Source organism: Tupaia chinensis, unplaced genomic scaffold (assembly GCF_000334495.1).
Source record: "Tupaia chinensis unplaced genomic scaffold, TupChi_1.0 Scaffold000597_1, whole genome shotgun sequence".
Classification (NCBI taxonomy): domain Eukaryota; kingdom Metazoa; phylum Chordata; class Mammalia; order Scandentia; family Tupaiidae; genus Tupaia; species Tupaia belangeri.
In genome coordinates this window covers 249,270-270,054 of record NW_006160114.1, presented here as the reverse complement: position 1 = coordinate 270,054, position 20,785 = coordinate 249,270, and the positions used below count along the sequence as shown (strand labels likewise).

General features: G+C 45.5%; 1 protein-coding gene across 1 annotated transcript in view; it reads right to left on the bottom strand.

Annotated features, from left to right (window-relative positions):
- MTUS2 (microtubule associated scaffold protein 2) overlaps positions 1-20,785 on the bottom strand; it is an 85,708-nt gene that overhangs the window by 29,122 nt on the left and 35,801 nt on the right. The window contains exon 3 of the mRNA XM_006158416.3: positions 1,178-1,383. Within this exon, the coding sequence (XP_006158478.1) occupies positions 1,178-1,383 (206 nt within the window). The remainder of the gene's footprint in view (positions 1-1,177; positions 1,384-20,785) is intronic.

The following is a 20,785-nucleotide window of genomic DNA, read 5'->3' as shown; positions in this document are numbered from 1 at the left end:
ATAAAAAAACCCCCTAAAAAAAAAAAAAAAAAAAAAAAAAAAAAAAAGAAAGTGGCCATTAAGGTATCAGAACTTGGCAACTTGGAAAGAAAAGAAAGTGCAGGTCTCAGGGAAGCAGAGTTGGTTTGCTGTCTCAGCCCACCTGTCTCTCAGCACTGATGCCAGAGGTGGACCAAGGCAGTGGGCCGTGGATAGGCTTGTCCAGCTCACACCTGCTTTTACCATGATGGGCTCCCTGGGAATTCCTCTCTAGTTAGTCCGTGGATGAATGTCCCTCTCCAGCAAGGTTTCTGGCTACGGTTAACTTTTGGAAATTGCTCTTTCTTTCAATAAATACGTCTTTTGTGCCTACTCGTGCGGGTGGGGTTCTGGGTACCAAAGACTGAACATTAAACCCACACACGATGTAATTTGTGGTTGACAGCATAAACCACCACGCCAGATTGGACTCAACCGGACTTTTCCATGACCAGCTCAGTGAATTCTAGCAAACCACTTAACCTGGGCATCTCAGCAGGGTGATTGTGAGGAGTAAAAGAGTTAGTCTGAGGGAGTCTTCCAAAAGTTTATGAAAAATGTATATTCTGCAAAAGATATTATGCATGGACTTCAATTTTTTTGAACCAATATAAGCACATACTTTAATTTCGTTTTACACATTTTCTGAAGCCCCCTCGTAAATTCAAAGAGGTGAAGGCACTGCCTGGGACAGAACGAGTGCTAGACATATGCGTGCTTGTTATTATCTCTGCCCTCGTGGAATGTGCAGGTAATAGATACAGTACAAAAGCAAAATTCACCAGTGATAAGCACTGAGGAAACACTAAAGCAGGACGGGGGGCAGGAAGAGTGTATGTGGTGGGTTTTTTAGATAAGATAAACCCCCTCTGAGATGGTGATGTTGGAGAAAAGTCTGGGAGGGAGGGAGAGAGGGAGCCATGCAGTGTCTGGAGGGAGAGCATTCCAGGCAGAGGACACAGCAAGTGCAGATGTCCTAAGGAACAGCAAAGGAACCCAGAATGGAGGGGTGCAGGGCAGGGGAGAGAAGGAAGGACAGGACAGAGAGTGACCTTTACACAAAGCTCACTTACTAAATAGGACTTCTTGCTAAGGAGGCGCTGGCTCCCCTCTCCCTGCCACCTGCTTGCCCATCGGCAGCACTGAGCTGCAGACTGACCTGCTCCTGGTGCTGGCACCGGATCCGCAGCAGCTGCCCGTGGTGCTCCTCCTGCAGGCGCGCCATCTCCGCCTCGTGCAGCCGCTCCTCCAGCTCCTGCAGCTCGGCCTGCTGCTGCCAGCCCAGCCTCCTCACCTCGTCTTCGAACCGCCTCTCCAGGTCCTCTTTCTCCTTTTGTAGTTTCTCACACTTTGCTGTATTGAAGGCTGGACAGAGAGCACAAGATCTTTCTTAAAAAATGGGGAGTCTGAAAGGACTCGGTATGAGCGTGTCCTGTTAACATCCAGGGTTATGCCAGCAAGGTGGACAGAAGAAACAGGCTAACTCCAATCTAGGGAGCTACAGTTCGTCAAGTGCTTTCCTTTCTACCCTATTCAAGCCTCACAGTGGCCCCCGGAAGCTGAGGTGGAGCCCAAGCACCAAGGATGTCTGGAGACTTGCCTGTGTAAGTCTTTAGGGATTGTGTGTGTGTGTGTGTGTGTGTGTGTGTGTGTGTGGTATTTCAGAGGGTCTCCTTTAATTACACCCTCCTGCCTCAGTCGCCCGAGTAGCTGGGACTATAGGCGTGCATCAACCCCAGATTTAGAGCGGGCAGGGAATGTTCCTGGGCCTCCCGTGTAGCCTCACCTGACAAGCAACAGTGTCCAGTGCACACTACTGTGTCTGGGGCGAATTTGGGCCTCCCGATTGCAAGACCTCCTGGAGCAGTTTCTAGGAGGAACCGTGGACCACAGACCGCAAAACCATTAGGTATTTGGCCAGCAGATGACACGGGGATTAAGGTGGCTGGATCCCACACGGCTGACTGCACAGTTCAAGTCTAGGCGCATGTGTGTACATGCCCAAAATTCTGAGGGGAGAACGGGGAGAAGGGATCATGGCATGGCCATTCCATTGGGGAGGGTGATTTCTCACTTTCCCACTCTTGCTCTCTCTCCCTCTGATGCATACATGTGCCCTACGATAAACTTAAAAAAAAAAGGGCATTTATTTAAAATGCAGAAACCAGGCCAGCAGGTGGCCTAGTGGTTAAGGCACTGCTTCCCCCCCACCCCTGCCCCATGGCCAACTCTGGAGTTCAAGTGCTGGACCCAGTGGCTGAAAAACATGCTGGGCATTTGTACATATGTGCCCAAAATCCTGAGAGAAGAATGGAGGAGGAGGAATTGTGGAGTGGCCACCCCCCTGGGGGTTGATTTCTCCCTTTCTTTCTCTCTCTCTGTGTCCAAATGGCATTCACACCCAATAGCAAAGTTAAAATAATAATAATAAAGAATTTATATTGTGGAGCCAGATCCATTACTCAATGGTTAAGGGATCTTGATCCCACATGACCAACTTCAGTTTGAATCCCAGATCAAGCAGCTTAAAAAAATGCCAGAAGCATGTGCATGTGTCTAAAATCCTAAGAGGAGGGAAAAATGGAGGAGAAAGGTGCAGCAAAACTACATCCTATTATGAGGTGCTTCCACTTTCTCTGTCTCTCTCTCTCTGGCAAGTTCATGTACCCTCTGGACAAAAGTAAAAAGTAATAAAAAAAAAAAGGATTTATACTGTGAAGAGGAAAGCACATTTAAGAGTGACACACCCATGGCCAATGGGGCTGTATTGGTACCTGTAAATACATGTGCCTGGGTCTAGGGATTACAATGAGGCCCAATGAGAAAGGGCCCATGTTGGTCTTCAGGAATGGGGCCACAACCTAGGTACTCAGTGACTCCCTCCAAATTATTCAGGGCCCAGATCGTCCCCTGGCCAAGTACTGACAATCCTGTTTGTTACCAGGTTGTTGCTTTGCCTTGCAAATTTCCATCGGAAGAGGATCTTTCTTAAAAAATGGGGAGTCTGAAAGGACTCGGTATGAGCGTGTCCTGTTAACATCCAGGGTTATGCCAGCAAGGTGGACAGAAGAAACAGGCTAACTCCAATCTAGGGAGCTACAGTTCGTCAAGTGCTTTCCTTTCTACCCTATTCAAGCCTCACAGTGGCCCCCGGAAGCTGAGGTGGAGCCCAAGCACCAAGGATGTCTGGAGACTTGCCTGTGTAAGTCTTTAGGGATTGTGTGTGTGTGTGTGTGTGTGTGTGTGTGTGTGTGTGGTATTTCAGAGGGTCTCCTTTATTTACACCCTCCTGCCAGCTGGGACTATAGGCGTGCATCAACCCCAGATTTAGAGCGGGCAGGGAATGTTCCTGGGCCTCCCGTGTAGCCTCACCTGACAAGCAACAGTGTCCAGTGCACACTACTGTGTCTGGGGCGAATTTGGGCCTCCCGATTGCAAGACCTCCTGGAGCAGTTTCTAGGAGGAACCGTGGACCACAGACCGCAAAACCATTAGGTATTTGGCCAGCAGATGACACGGGGATTAAGGTGGCTGGATCCCACACGGCTGACTGCACAGTTCAAGTCTAGGCGCATGTGTGTACATGCCCAAAATTCTGAGGGGAGAACGGGGAGAAGGGATCATGGCATGGCCATTCCATTGGGGAGGGTGATTTCTCACTTTCCCACTCTTGCTCTCTCTCCCTCTGATGCATACATGTGCCCTACGATAAACTTAAAAAAAAAAGGGCATTTATTTAAAATGCAGAAACCAGGCCAGCAGGTGGCCTAGTGGTTAAGGCACTGCTTCCCCCCCACCCCTGCCCCATGGCCAACTCTGGAGTTCAAGTGCTGGACCCAGTGGCTGAAAAACATGCTGGGCATTTGTACATATGTGCCCAAAATCCTGAGAGAAGAATGGAGGAGGAGGAATTGTGGAGTGGCCATCCCCCTGGGGAGGGTGGTGATTCCTTGCTTTCCCTCTCTCTGTCTCTCTCTGAAGAGTGAACTCGCCTTATGACAAAGAAATTTTTTTAAAAATAAATAAGACAGAAAAAGAAAATGCAGAAACCTAAGTGCATCCTGGGTGAATCAGAACCTGTGGGGGAGGAACTCAGAATCTAAACTTTTAACAAGGTCCACAGGGGACTTAGGTCATCAAGGTTGAGAGCTGAGAACTCTCAGAAACTGGAGATAGGGATAGAGATGGGGCTGACACCCAAGGCTCTTCTCTCCTGGATGAAATGCCAAATGGGACAACCTCAGATAAGGTGCGCAGGAAACCTGAGGCATTATGCACATAATTCTGCTCCACTAGGCCATCAGTCACCCTTTCGCAGGGCAATGCCCCCAGTCACAGAGCTGGGGTTTGCTTCAAGTGCGCCAGCTGCCGGCAGTGCACCAGGCAGTGACAGCAGCCCCCGTGGCTCTGGCACCGAGCTCCGGCTATAGGGCTGCTCTGCCTTGGTGTCTGTGCCCCACTTGGGCTGTGGGCAGGGGCAGACACTGCTTTTGTTTGAAAGCTCTCTTCTTGAGCTACAAACCTGCCTCCAAGAAGGAAAAAACGCCACGGCTGCCTACTATCCCAGGTCAGGTGAAACTGATCACGTACTCATACACGGATGCGGAAGTGCGCTCACATGGCGTTTATAACCCGGATCCGGTGCCACTGCTATCTCCAATCTGGGCGGCAAGCTACGGAGATGGTGGTGCTCATTTAAAAATAGCCAAGCTGGTATCTGCACTGGTGAATAGCAATCTGCACCATAGGGGTCACTGGCTATGATCAGAAAAATAATCCACGGTCATTAGCATTGGACACACACTGACCAGAAGCTCTACCTGATAAGGGAAGTCAATTCAAGGGCTCCTTGGTCACAGCTAGATCTAAAACACACCGAGCGCGTGTGTGTGCCTGCCCCAAATCCTGAGAGGAGAATGGAGACTAGATTATGGTGTGACCATCTCCCCCAGGGAGTGCTTTCTCTCACTCTCTCTCTCTCTCTCTCCAGCTAGTGCATGTGCCCTATAATAAGTTTTTTTTTTTTTAAAAGAGGGGTCATGCAGAGTTGATTAGGATTAGACAAGGTCATCAGGGTGGGGCCCCCATGAATGAATACCTGATGGGCTTATAGGAACAGAGAGACCTGAGCTAACTCAGGTTCTTGCCCTCTTGCCATGTGATGGCTCATCTACAGAGTCCTCACCAGCAAAATGCTCCCTCAACCTCCAACCTCCAGAACGGAATAAACCTGATTCTTTATAAATGACCCAGTTTGTACGATTCAGTTACAGCAACAGAAAAATAAATTAAAAAAGATATCTATCTATCTATCATCTATCGATCTATCTATTTATCTAAATAAAGCTAGGCTTAGCCTGAGATGACGGGATTGTCATAGAACAGAACAAAGATGCTGGAATGTCAATTTAAAAATAATAGTTGATGGATTGAGGCAAAGTCAAGCTGAGACAATTACAGGAGCAAGAATTTTACCTGCATTGGGAGAAAGCAGAGTCTCGTCCTGTAGATCAAATCTATCACCCCTACTGCAGCATGAGCCCAGGTGTGGATTTCTGGGTGCAGCAGCCCTGTCTGGGGAGGGCTCTCATCTCTATAACTCAGGATGAACTGATTTCATACTGACCTTTGGTCCAAGTGTCTTACACCGGTGGATGGGGTAACATACAGCATCAGTATGTCTGCTTGTGTTTAGAACAGGTCTACAGCAAATTCACAGAGAAAGGCATGGATGGCCAGAAAACATGTGAAAAGATGGTCAGCACCACTGGTGATAAGACACATGCAAACTGAAGCAAGAAATTACTTTTTATTCACCAGAGGATAAAGATAAATCATTCTGAAACACAGGAAGGGTATGAGAAAAATGGTTCTCAGGCTGTTGGTGGGAATATAATTGATATGACTGCTTTGGAGGGCAAAGATCGTTTCCAAAATTTAAATGGCAAGGATGGGAACACTAGGAGGAGACGGCTGAAAACCCAGGCTACTTTATGAGGTGATGAAAATTTTCTAAAATAGACTGTAGTGACAGTGCTGCACTTTGTGAATAAATGAAAAACCATTGTATGGTATGTGAATTATATCTCAATATAATTTTTTTTTTGGAGAGGTTTTTGCTATAGGGCACGTGCGCTCGCCAGACAGACAGAGAGAGACAGAGAGACAGAAAGCGAGAATTCATCACCAGGGGGGATGGCCACGCTGCAATCCCTTCTCTTCCATTCTCTTCTCGGGATCTTGGGCACGCACGCACTTACGCCCAGCATGAGTTTAAGCCACCGGGTCCAGGACTCGAACCGCAGTTGGCCACATGGGAGTTCAGCGACATAGCCATTATGCTAACTGCTGGACCCACAATTGCTTTTTTTTTTTTTTTTGAGAGGTTTTTGCTATAGGGTGCACGCCAGAAAGACAGAGAGAGACAGAAAGACAGAAAGCGAGAAATCACCCCCGGGGGGATGGCCATGCCACAATCCCTTCTCCATTCTCCTCTCGGGATCTTGGGCACACATGAACACGTGCCTGACGTGAGTTTAAGCCACCGGATCCAGGACTTGAACCACGGTAGATTACATGGGAGTCCAGTGACCTAGCCATTACACCAACTGCTGGGTCCCATCTCAGTACAATTTTCACCCAAAAATAAAAGACAGAAAAAAATTAAAAAATAACACGACTGGGATAAATGTGGATGTTTTTATAAAAGGAACATTCATATTCTGTTTTAAAATTTTGCATAATAATGGTGAGATATAAGCTGGCAAAATAAGCAAAATGAAAACCTTACTACTATACTGTTTAATGTTTGCATATATACTGTAGACACACCCACACACACACAGATATATGTGGAACCTATGAATCATTCTTACTGTTTCTTAACTAGATACATTGAGCACATAAAACGCAAATGAAAATTAAAATGCTAATTAGCTATTTTGTCATTGGAAAGTACTATTTTGCATAAGAAAAAAATCATATGTAAATAGTAGTATCTCTAACTCCAGAAAGTCAAGGCAATAATTTGACTAGACTATGCAGATGAAATAAAACAAACAAAAAGGTACATAAATGAGTAAAAACAAACCAGTTACATTGGTAGAAAAAAATTTTTTAATGGCAAGCCAACCAGTGATGTGGTGGCTTGATCTCACATGGTCAAGAGCGTGGTTCGAGTCCTGGACCTGGTGACTTGAAAAACACTGGTTGTATGTGTATGTATGCCCAAAATCCTGAGAGGAGGGAGGTATGGAGAAAGAATTTGAGCATCATGGGCCCTCCCCCATGAGGGATACTTTCTCACTTTCCCTTGCTCTGTTTCTGTCCAGTGAGTGCATCCTCCCTTTGACAAATTAAAAAAATAAAATAAAATAAAGGGTTATGGTTGGCCCAACCTGGTGGTATGGCTGGTAGCAAACTGACCCACATTGCTGAAGCCACATGGCTGACCACGGGCTCAGAACCCTGAGTGTCTGAAAACACGCTGGTGTGTGCTGCTGTGCCCAGGATCCTGATGACTTGCAGGCGTGGGGCAAGGCTACCATGGCATGATAAACCCTGCTGAAGAGGCTCCTCTCCTCCTCTCCCTGTCTCATGCACACACACACACTCTATCATGAATCGAATAACATTTAAAATCTTTAAAGAAAAGCTACGATCTTCAACAGTGAGAGTGTTGTTTTCCTCGCAGCGTTATTCCTGTAGCAGGGTGATTCGCAGTCCTGGCACTCCATCTGCAGGCCCAACTGAACTCACTGTTGCCTTAAATAAATCATGGGCTCTGTAGGCCTCCGTTTTGCCTTCTATAAAGTGGCAAAGTAATCACTTTTTGCACATATACCTTCAATGTCCAAATTTCCAATGCTACTATTCCAAAGGAGGTGATGCGCCATTCTCCTAGTGACCCTCTGCTGTAAGCCTCTGGCCTGAAGAAGATATTGGATAATATGAGCAGCTGGGACCTCAAGGGAAAGCACTCCAATAATGGAGTCCCCAAAGAAATAAATAGCCTCTAGTCTCTGGGAAGTCTTCATAAATGTATCTATTTGGGCATGTTACAGACAGAGATTAATGTCAGCTAATTTAATAGTATCAGACAACATCTGGAGCCTTTCATTACTTCTTTCTTTTTTTTTTTACTATCTATGTGGAAACATTTGGTATATTATAGTGAGAGGCAAACACCACCCTAATAAATCTCTAGGACCTAGGAAGCTGAGAATATAAATTTTAAATAATAAGATTATGACTGCCCAACAGAATATAACACTTCTAGTTCATAAGCATGAGTTTGAAAGGCAAAAGCAGGACTAGAATCTGCTGTATGGTTTTATAATATTTTATTTAATTAAAAATGTTTTTTGACTTGCCAGAGGGTATGTGCATTCACTAGAGAGAGACAGAGAAAAGGAGAGAGGGAAAGACCCACCCCTCCCATCATTGGAGAGGGGTCACACTGCAATCCCTTCTCCTCCATTTCTCCTATTAGGATTTTCGGCACACATGCACACATGCGTGGCATACTTTTCAAGCTGCTGGGCTGAGAGCTGAACCATGGTTGGCCATGTGGGATCTGGCTCCCTTAACCATTAGGCCACAGGGTTGACCCAGGTGTACAGTTTTAAGTAATGAGTCTTCAATGATAACAAACAATGCGTGCGTGTGCGCACGCACACACACCCACACACACACAGTGTATATAGTCATGCACTGAGTAATGATGCTTCGGTCAAGGAAAACTATACATACAGTGTTGGTCCCATAATAGTATACCATTCGCCTAGGTATACAGTAGGCTGTATTGCCTAGGTTTGTGTAAGTACGTACTATGATGTTTGCACAGTGAGGAAACCGCCTGAGGACACATTTCTCAGAACACACCTGCATCATTACATGAGGCATGACTGCATACGCACACACATACACATATATATGTGAGGGGTCTACACCTGTGACAATAAAAATAGTGACAATATTATAAAGCTACATTTGGAACATCCTCAGATACATGTGATATAAAGACAGCAAACTGCTCACTTCTGAGCAGAAACCACTAAGACATACTGTGATCCTGAGACAATGGCACAGTAAAATTGCTGCTGGAGCCATTAGTAAGACAAGCTTAATTCCAACCACAGGTCATAAATCAGACGAGCAGAAGAATACTCAGAGAGCGAGATCAATCTGCTTTTTACAACTGTCCCGAGTGTCTCTTGAATAATGATCTTTTCTTTGGGTTTTCAAAGAGGCAGCAAAGATAGGTGGGTAAAGCAGAGGGCTTACGCCGAAGAGAACTGTCTGGCTCTATAACTCATGGTAAAAGCATAAGAAATAATGTGATGCTGCCTTTTGTGTTATAGGGAGTGCTTCAGATGAACAATTATACAATAAATAACTGCAACATGATGAAATGGTGCTGTGTACGTATATGTATCAGTTTATATAACACACAGATATATATGCATGTTTGTTAGTATTAAAATAGTGACTATCATTATATACTGATGGAAGGCAATACCAAAATTAGACAGAAGACGGTTTCTTCAGGAAATGGGGAGTAACCAAAAAGACAAATATAACTATCAAGAAAAAACTAATTAAAAAGTTATCCATAATGGGAACCAGCAGTTAGCGTAATGGCTATGTCGTTGGATTCCCACGTAGTCGACCGCGGTTCGTGTCCCGGACCCGGTGGCTTAAAACTCACGCCGGGCGCGTGTGCGTGCGTGCCCAAGATCCCAAGAGGAGAATGGAGGAGAAGGGATTGCGGCGTGACCATCCTCCCTGGGGGATGATTTCTCGCTTTCTGTCTCTATGTCTCTCTCTGTCTGTCTGGCGAGCGCACGCGCCCTACAGTGAAAATCTCTCCAAAAAAAAAAAAAGTTATCCATAATCTCACTACACAAAGAAATGGAACTTTCAATTGTACAATCCCTTCATACATTGCAGTGGTGCGGATTCATAGTTTGGTTAGGAATTCTCCACATTTTCCTATTTAACATTTTTATGTCTACCTTACATTCTTATGTTGAAGTCCCCTTATTGTTGGATGGTTAGTTTATTTCCAAGATTTGCCATTACAGAGCGTGCATAATCTCACTACACAAAGAAATGGAACTTTCAATTGTACAATCCCTTCATACATTGCAGTGGTGCGGATTCATAGTTTGGTTAGGAATTCTCCACATTTTCCTATTTAACATTTTTATGTCTACCTTACATTCTTATGTTGAAGTCCCCTTATTGTTGGATGGTTAGTTTATTTCCAAGATTTGCCATTACAGAGCGTGAAAGAGGCATGTTAACCTACATATCATTCTGCCTTTTCCCATTAGGATAATTCCTTGGAGTGGAACGACATTGAATTGGAGATGGTGAGCACCTTTATATAGTGAAATGGAGTGTCTGTGTGTTTGATGGCAGTGCTCTGTAAGACATCTGTGATCATCAGGGACACTCTGGTGCTGGAAGATGCCCTCTAGTGGCAAATGTCTTTGTCCGAACAGGTTAGATCACAGTGGCCTCTGGAAGGTGGACAGGGTCGGACTCATGAAACATGGCTGCCTGGGATTCTGGACACACTGCCCTGTACAGCCCTACTCTCTCGAAGTCTTTGTTTATTTTTTATGAAAATGGTAAGAGAGTAAAGAAGTGGCTGTAAGTAAAGGATCAAAGGTTCCTGGCCCAAGAGCGGAATGGAGAGTGAAAGAGACAGAGACAGACACTGGTTCTTGTCATCTTCACTGTCCATGCAGCACCTCCAGGTCGGTGCCTGGGAAGAGCTGGTGCTGTGAAAATGACAGCTGGCATCTGTAGAGCGCTTTCTGGGTGCCAAGCATTTGCCTCACCTACGTAGGTGTTGTTACCCACAGGGTGTCCTGGAGGTAGCCTGATTTCCATTTGCAAAGAGCAGGCAGAATTCAGTAAGAATAACTGAGAGAGGGCAAAGCCCTCAAGAGCAGAAACTGCAGCATGGGCAGCTCCGTTCTCGCCAGTCCTCTGACGGGAGCGTCCACAGTGCACAGGTGTTGTAACAGCTCAAGAGTATGGCAATACATTGGCACAGCTTCCTTAAAGCACTCCCTGTTTTGAATCACAGTACATTTCTGTACCCGTTAGTCTCCCTCACCAGTGGCCAGGGCAGTGCCATATCCTCTTGAGCATCTGTAGTCAGAGAGGTCCACAATAAACAGCGACGGAACTGTTCTAGACATTGTGGCAATCAGACACTGACATGGAGGGCAAAGAAACAAGTGAGCAAAACATTTCGATAGCAAAACTTAGCACAACTTTAGATAAAGGCGGTGAAAAGAGTAAACTAGGAGAAATGCTAGGGCAGGACTGGGGAAAAGGAATGGACGAGGAAGACCACTTTGGAACAGACTTGAATGAGGGAGGAGAGTGTGGAGAGGTAGTGGGAGGGAGTCCCAAGGTGAAGAAGCTGCAGGTGTAAATAGCTCCTGACACAGGAGCAATTCCACTTACTAAGGAACAGGAAGACAACCAGTGGGGCTTGAGAACCAAGGGAGGAGGGAGTGGGAGAAGGAGAAGTTCCAGAGGCTGGCAGGACAGGTCATGCAGAGTCTGTGACCCGGAAGGAGTTAGGGTTGTATTCTGGTAACAGTGGAGAGCCCCTGGGAAGTCCCTAACACAGGGTGACAAGAACTAAAGCTTTAAAAGGCTTCCGGGTAGATACATGGAGAACCCACTACAAGAGGCAAGGATGGAGATGAGGAAGTCAGTAGAAGGACCTGTTCAGAGTCTAGGCACTGGGATTTAAGGGTGACTTGGATTAAGGCTATCTCTTGAGGAGGAACAGGTGGACTTGGGGTGAGTTTGGAAGCAGACACCAACTTGACCTGTTCATGGACTGGATGAGGGAGATGAGGGACAGACAGGAATCAAGAATGACTAGGACTGTTGGTTTAAGCAATTAGGGACTTGATGCTAGTCCAAGAGGTGGGACCAAAGAGGGAGTCCAACTGGGGATAAACACCACTCAGTAGGCACTGCACACCTATGCTAAATGAATAGGTCAGTTAATGTACATTAGGGGTCCACAGTCCACAAAGTTATAGTGGAATTCTCTGGTCCACAATACTCAGGAAGGGCCTTATTGGATATTGGGTGTTGTCAATTAGTGTGAAAAATAGAAAGTTCAGGATTGCTGAATTTTGGCAAACTGTGACATGTTAATGATGATATTCTACATCACATGGTTCATATGCTGGAGTCTATTTCATAACAGTGTCAAGGTATCACAAGTATGAGGTCTTGGGATACACTCCAGTTATGAAATGACCCCCAGAGAAATTGGGGTAAGTTGACAGATGCATTTGTTTTTCTTGGAAGGTCTATAAATGGCTTCTGGAAAGATATTCATGCAGAATTTGGCTGTTGTAAGGTGACGAGAACTTTCTGGTATCAGAATTTTTGAATGCTCTGTAGCAAGTATATAGAGAGAGCAAGGCAGTATTTTAAAGTGCACTGGTATTTCACTTACCTGTGAGTTAAACTTTGGGAACACAGTGCCTAAACTGGATGACTATGGAGGCCTCAGGATCCCAAATTCATTTACTTCTTTGACTGTGGCAGAGAACAATTTAAAATAACTTACTGTATACTGAATCCTACAGATTGGAGTTTCCAGATAACAAGTGAGTAGAAGGGATGGGGTGGAGGAGGAAAGTCACAGTCCAGGTAGGGAAGTGGTCAGATGAGAGGAGAAAAGACAAAGGCAGAAAGCGAGAAGGCAAGCACCCCGAAGGGAGGAGTGCTCTTTCAGGCCCATCGTCCAGTCCTGGCTCTGTCCACACTAGCTGTGGGAGCTTGGATAAGTTTCTTAAGCCCTCTGGGTTCCAACGTGCTTCATGTTCCAAGTAGGAGATTGAGCACCTTGAGTACTAAGCCTCTTTTCTGATCTAACATTTTCTTTTCTTTTCTTTTTTTTTTTTTGAGAGGTTTTTGCTATAGGGCTCATGTGCTCACCACAAAGACAGAGAGAGACAGAGAGACAGAAAGTGAGAAATCACCCCGAGTACAAACCCTTTTTTCTGATCAAACTTTTTTTTTTTTTTTTTTTTTTTTTTTTGAGAGGTTTTTGCTATAGGGCTCATGTGCTCACCACAAAGACAGAGAGAGACAGAGAGACAGAAAGTGAGAAATCACCCCCCAGGGGAGATGTCCATGCCGCAATCCCTTCTCCTCCATTCTCCTCTCGGGATCTTGAACACGCACGCACATGCACCAGGCGTGAGTTTAAGCCACCGATCCGGGACTTGAACTGCAGTCGACTACATGGGAGTCCAGCGACATAGCCATTATGCCATCTACTGGCCCCCTGATCTAACATTCTAAAATCCCATGGGTATTGTAATGATGACCCAGGTCATCCAGAGGAGTTACATTTCGTCCACTGTCTTTTGCTAAAAAAGGCAAGGAAAGACATAACATTTTTATTGTGATTTATCTCCAAAATAGACTCCTAACAAGAGAAGTTCCAACTGTAGGAAAAACATGTCTTTGCAGAACCACTCACTCCCCAGTGACATGAGAAATGAACAGTAACATCAATGCTTGGCATTTGTACGTGTTTCATAGTTATGTCTTAATCCTTCATTTTCTTGCTAACAGAAATACCTCAGACGGGGTGATTTATAAAGAAATGGAGTATTATTGCCTCAGCTCTGATGGCCAAAAGAAAGTGTAGGCCTGGCACTAAGCTGGCCTACAACATGGCTGACCAAAGGACAGAAGAGGGCAGGTGTGTGCAGGGTGTGTAAACTGCAGGCAGCTCTCTCTTTGATAGCAACCAGCTCCTATGAGAACCAACCCCTTCTGATGAGAACTAGAACTCATGGGGCTTCTTGAGACATCGTTAATCTATTCATGAGAGTGTTACCTCTATGATCTAGTAACCACCCACTTGGCCTCGCCATCTCCCAATACCAAATCCCAAAATGTGAAACTCTGGGGGACAGTCCATCATCCGAATAACAGTTTTTAAAGTTCTTTAACACCCAATATTAGTTTGTTTAACCTTCATAGCAAATTGCAAAGCTGAGTAAAACAGGCATTTTTGCCCTGATTTAATAAAAGCGAAGGAGAGGCGTAGGGTGTCTCAGATGACACAGCTAGGAAGAGATTACGCTAGGATTCAATTCAGATGTTCTGTATCTCAGGAGTGTTTCTTTGAACAACACAGACACTATGATTCTACTCCATGTTTTGAAAGAAGGGAAACAAAGAAATGTAAGGAAAAACCAGAAAATTTTCAGTTTGTTTAAAGTTTTATTTATATTTTTAGTAATAAATATTTTGTGTCATTTTATGTGTTAAGATAAAGGATGAACATTTCACCAAATGAATAATGACTGGTCCTGTGTGTGAATATAATTGCAATGCTTAGAAGTAACCTTGGTCTGAGAGGAGAAAAATATTTGAATGATTTATGGGGGCAAAGGAAGAAAGAGGAAATGGATTTAAAAGGGTGGTTGTAATGAGAAGTTTTTGAGAAAAAAAAAAAAAAGATGCTATCCAAATGAGAACTAATAACACTACTGGCCCATAAATAGGAAATGACTTTATGGGGAAATCATTTTTCACAGCGTTTGTTTCTTCCTTTCCTCCAGGTTAATTTGGTCTTGCAGAGTTTTAAAAGCATCTCCATGGCACCGGTTCATAGAGCATACTACCCGGGGCCATTGTGAGGCCTGGGTGTCGGAAAGGCACGTGATGGCTTCACGTGGTTGTAGTGCTTCAGCCTTGACTAGTTTTCTTTTAACCCTGTGCAAAGGGCCACCAAAAGGCAACACTTACAACTGCATCCCAAATGAATATTTGTTACATAAACTATCCAGCTGACCTCATCTCCATATTGAACATTTCTTTTAGAAAGAGCTTTTAATAAATTACCGACAAATGTTTAAACAGAGGCAAGAGTTTAAGTCTGGACCCCTCTTCATTGTGTAGTCTGCCCTGTGGTTTGGAGGGGTCCCTTCCACTCAATGTTGCTAAATTTTATCTTCCATCTGTTCTCATTATTGCTCCTAGGTAGGCAAGGCAATCAAGTGACTTCTAGGTGATAAATTTTAATGCATTTGATGAGAATAGGGCCAAATTTTCCCATTCCTTTTTTTCAGGTTGTCAAGTGCAAAGCCTGCCCTGGCCTGGGTAGGCCGTGTTCTCTATGGGATTTGGGAAATTCCTCCCAAAGGTTGGCTCACACCTATGATTGTCTTTATTTGTTGTTCATGGCCACATTGCCTTTAATTCTGAACAGGAATGAAGGACTGAGGTTTTAGTGCAAATTTCAATCATGAAAGAGGTAGATTTCCCCAATATCCTAGCTTCCCCCTATTACTTTCAAATATATCCAATGGATTCTAAGGAGCAAAGCAGATCACTTCAAATGGTTTCTACCCACTAATTTTTTTTTTTTTAGAGGTTCTTGCTATAGGGTGCGTGTGCTCACCAGACAGACAGAGAAAGACATTAGAGACAGAAAGCGAGAAATCACCGCCCAGGGGGAATGGTCATGCCGCAATCCCTTCTCCTCCATTCTCCTCTTGGGATCTTGGGCACGCACGCACACATGCCCGGCGTGAGTTCTAAGCCACCGGGTCTGGGATGCGAACCACGGATGACTACGTGGGAATCCAGTGACATAGCTATTACGCTAACTGCTGGTTCCCTCTACCCACTAATTTTTCAGCACAGACACAGAAGATACAAAGTTTTTAGGCAATCAGTGATTGTCCAGAAGTGTGATTATGTTTCTGACCAGCGGAAGTGCCAGTCCAATGCCCAGGTAAGACCTCAGCTAGGCTGCCCTCATCAATGGATTCCCATCACATAGCACAATGCTAGGCACATGGCACATTCTGTAGAGATGCGCTGACTTGAAATATAGACAGGAAGTCACTTCCTGTAGAGGCTGCCTCCTCTGGGAAGCAGTCAGTCTGAGACCAAGGCATGGGAGAGTCACAGCCCTTTAGGAATACCTTCAGAGACTGGTTGCCCTGGCCAGTGGGTGTCCTCACTGCAAAGTGAAGCCCATCACATTGATAACTGTCCTGGGCTTCGTCCAGAAGAGAACAGCCTCCTCACTGCCTTTATGGGAACTGCTGCATCCAAGGTAGCATTTGTGGATTCCCAGCTTCCTGCCAACAAGCAGACTGTTCTAACTTTCACAGCCACTGAGACTGAGAGGACATTTAGAGATGTCACCTTCCACTGGAAAATGAAGGCAATGCAATCTCATGAAGCGAAGGCCCAGATGGAATAGATTCACATTTGTGAAGCATGCAGGCTGTCTGGCTGGCTCGAAGCTGCCCCTCTCTGGGGCCACCATTGGCCTAGGAAAAGGAGGGGTGATGGAGGGATTTTAGAATGCGAGGCTAGAAAGATGCCAGGTTAGAGGAAAAACAAATACAAATCGAGACCAGATGATGAATGATCCTGACCTGTTTTCAGGGCAGGAACTAGGGCTGCAAGTACAGTTCTATTTGGGGCCAAAGAAAGTGTGCAAAGATGACAATTTTTCATGACGACCTGGGTGAGATGTGTTAATGGGGACACCTTCAGCTATGGCATTTCTCCAAGCGCCATGTGTGGAAAGCACAGTGCAGAAGAGCATGGGCCTGGTGTCCAGCACACTGGGCTGGAGCCCTGCTCACTGCTTATCAGCTGATGCTCCCCTGGAGGGAATCAACCCCTCGAAGCCTTAGTTTCCTCATCTGTAAAATAGGGATTATACTCAGACTTACGTCCTAGGGCTGGAGAGAGGTTTCAATGGGATAACTCATGGTAAGTCTGAGCACCATGCCTGGCCTCTGTGAGCCGTTCTGTAAACATTAGCAGAGACAGTCACTGCCGATGACATCATAGCTAATGGGTACTGAGCATGCGCTATGTGCTGGACGCTCTACTGACTTCTCTAACGTAGACAGGACTGCTGCATTTCATAACAACTCTGTGAAGTAGACATGATTCCTACTTAATGTTCCCATTTTACTGAAGAGGAAATAGCCACAGAACCAAGACAGCCCAAATCTGTAGGAGCCTCAAGTCCATGCTTGCAGCGGCGACATCATTCTGTTCTAAACCAGTGGTTCTCAGCCTTGAGTTTGCATTAGAATCATAAGCAAGCAGGGCTTGTGAGACAGACTGCTGGGGGCCACACCCAGTACTTCTAACTCAGTTTGTCTGAGGTGAGGCCTGAGAAGCTACACTATTTTTTTTTAGTTTTTGCTAATGGGCATGTGCACTGGCCAGAGACAGAGAGAAAAAGAGAGAGATAAGGAAAGTGAGGAATCACCACCCCCTCAATGGGAATAGACACACCACAATCCCTTCTCCTTCATTTTCTTCTTGGGATTTTGAGCATGCACACACATGTGTGCCCAGTGTGTTTTTCAAGCTGCTGGGTCTGGGATATGAATTGTGAAGGTGACCATGTGGGATCCAGTCACCTTAACCACCACACCACCAACTGGCCAGAGAATCTACATTTTTAAAATTTAATTAATTTTTTAAGAGAGATTTTCACTATAGGGTGTGCACACTCACCACAGAGACACAGAGAAACAGAGAGAAAGAAACTAAGACATCAGCACCCGGGGGAATGGCCACACCACAATCTTTTCCATTCTCCTCCTGGGATTTTTGGCACACATGCACACACACCCAGCCTGAGTTTTAAGCTTTCCTATCCAGGACTCAAATAGCAGTCAACTACATGGGAGTCCAGCAATGCAACCATTAGGCAATTTGCTGGTCCCAAGAATCTACATTTTTAACATGTCTCAAGTGATGGTGATGCTGCTGGTCCAGGGCCCATACTTTGAGAACCACCTCTGTAAACAAAGACAGTGCCGCTTAGACCTTAACACAAGTTACCAAACATTTTGTTAAAATGCAGACATTATGGGGACCAGTAGTTGGCATAATGGCAATGTCGCTGGACTCCCATGTAGTCGATCACGGTTTGAGTCCTGGATCTGGTGGCGGCTTAAACTCACACCGGGTGCCTGTGCGTGTGTGTCCAAGATCCTGAGAGGAGAATGGAGAAGGGATTGTGGTGTGGTCATCTCCCCTGCGGGGTAATTTCTTGCTTTCTGTCTCTCTGTCTCTGTCTTTCTGGCGAGCACATGCACCCTATACCAAAACCTCTCCCCCCCAAAAAAAAAAGAATAAAAAAAATAAGTCACATCCCACATGGCCAACTGTAGTTCAAATCTTGGCCCCAGTGGCCTAAAAAACATGCCAGGTACATGTGTGGGTATGCCCAGAATCTCAAAAGGATGGAGAAAAGAAGATAGAACTGTGGGGTGAACATGCTCCATTGAGGGTGCTTTCTCCCTCCCTGTCTCTCTGTCTCTGTCTCTGTTAAGTGTATGTACCCTCTGGAAATTTAAAAAAGAAAGAAAAAGTCAGTTTGTCCCCTGATCTTGCAAAATAAATGATGAATAAATGTAAAAAGGACCACCGCACCCGAAGCCTGTCTTAGGCACCTTGTGTCTGTCTGGCCCCATGTGGTTGCTGTCCTGCCCGAGTACTTTATGACTCTAGAGCATCTGAGAACAGAGAACAGACTTCCTAACATGGCAGACAAAGCCTTTCATGAACTCAGCTCTCCTGGGAATAATTTAAGAAGAAACAGGGTTTGGGATAGAAGAAGGAGAGAAAATGGAGGGCTGAGCAGGAATAGAGGCTTTTGTACTGAAGTTTGATGAGAAGAACAAACTGAAGAAAAGTAAACTTGGAATTAAACACTGAATGTGAAGTCCGTCCAGAGAAGGGCACCAAGGAGAAATGGTGAGTTGGGATCCTGCACTTCAGGGCTGTGTCTCTGGGAAGAAGTGGCGAGACCAACAAAGCCATTGGAAACCTTGAGAACCATGACCATTTGAGTGGAAAAGCAGACTTTAAAACAGAGGAGGAGCCAGCCGGTGGCATGGTGGCTAAGGCGGCTGGATACCACATGGCCCACTGCGAGGTCCAGTGGCCTGAAAGGCACTCTGGGCACATGCCAGGAGGGAGAGACAAAGGATGAGAGATGGTGGCTTGATTATACCTCATGGTGGGTGCTCTCTCACTTTCCCACTCTGTCTCTGTCTCTCTCTCTAGTCAGTGCATGTGCCTTCTGGAAAAATTTTTAAAAACACACAAAAAAGCAGAACAAACATTCTGAGATTGTGGAGTCTGATAAGCAAGGATATTGTTTCTCTGAGCCTCCATATTCTCATCTATAAAATAGGAATAAAATGACCTAATTTTGGGGGACCAGCAGTTAGCGTAATGGCTATTGTCGCTGGACTCCCACATAGTCAACCGCAGTTTGATTCCTGGACCCGGTGGCTTAAACTCATGCCAGGCATGTGCGCATGTGTGCCCAAGATCCTGAGAGGAGAATGGAGGAGAAGGGATTGCGGTGTGGCCATCCCCTGTGGGGGCGATTTCTCGCTTTCTGTCTCTCTGTCTCTGTCTGTCTGGCGAGCGCATGTGCCCTATGGAAAAAACCTCTCCAGAAAAAAAAAAAAGACCTAATTTTGCAGGGTTATTGTAAGAATTAGAAACCATGTCTTCGGGACCAGCAGTTGGCATAATGGCAATGTCGCTGGACTCCCATGTAGTTGACCACAGTTCAAGTCCTGGACCTGGTGGCTTAAACTCATGCCAGGCATGTGCGCATGTGTGCCCAAGATCCTGAGAGGAGAATGGAGAAGGGATTGTGGTGTGGCCATCACCCCTCCCCCCCCCGGCGTGATTTCTCCTTTTCTGTCTGTCTTTCCGGTGAGTGTACGTGCCCTATAGCTAAAACATCTCCCCCCTGAAAAAAGAGAGAGAAACCATGTCTTCATGCTCTCTGATGTGCTGTAGGCATTCAATACATGGCAGCTTTGATCGTGAACAATGTACACTCATGTATTCTATAAGCATCTGGTAAAAGTCACAGACCAGGAGACACTGGAGCACCTCTTATAAGGAAGGGATGCAAATAGGAATTAATTTAAATTGTGTAAAATGCCACACATTGGTTTCATTTAATCTGCAGTATTATTTTATTTGGGTAATGAAAAGAAACGTTTTTAAGGGTTTTTCTTGCAAGCTGTCTCCACAAAGAATCTTCTCGATGTAGCCTCACATTCTTCAAATATAAAATTATTTACACAAGTTTTTCAGGAAACAAACCTTGACTTATAGGCCTTGGTCTAGTGGCAGGAAGGGGGACCCTGCTAGATAAATGAGGACCTGCAGCAATGTGACACGTGCTGTAAGAGCCTGCAGGAGAAACAGAATTGCTGTGGGATGGGAATTCCTCTAAGGAGCACTGGCTCAAGTAGGGTGTGATGGGGGCCACAGCAGAGGTAGGCTTTCTGAGAAGCCCAAAGAGGTTAGAGGGGTGCAGAGAGAGGGGACAGTTCAAGAAGAGGTGGTAAAAGCTGGCAGAACTGGGGAACCAGCAGTTAGCGTAATGGCTATGTCGCTGGACTCCCACGTAGTCGACCGCGGTTCATGTCCCGGACCCGGTGGCTTAAAAAACTCACACTGGGCGCGTGTGCGTGCATGCCCAAGATCCCGAGAGGAGAATGGAGGAGAAGGGATTGCGGCGTGACCATCCCCCCTGGGGGGGTGATTTCTCACTTTCTGTCTCTATGTCTTTCTCTGTCTGCCTGGTGAGCGCGCGCGCCCTATAGCAAAAACCTCTTCAAAAAAAAAAAAAAAAGAAAAGAAAAGAAAAAGAAAGAAAGAAAGAAAAAGG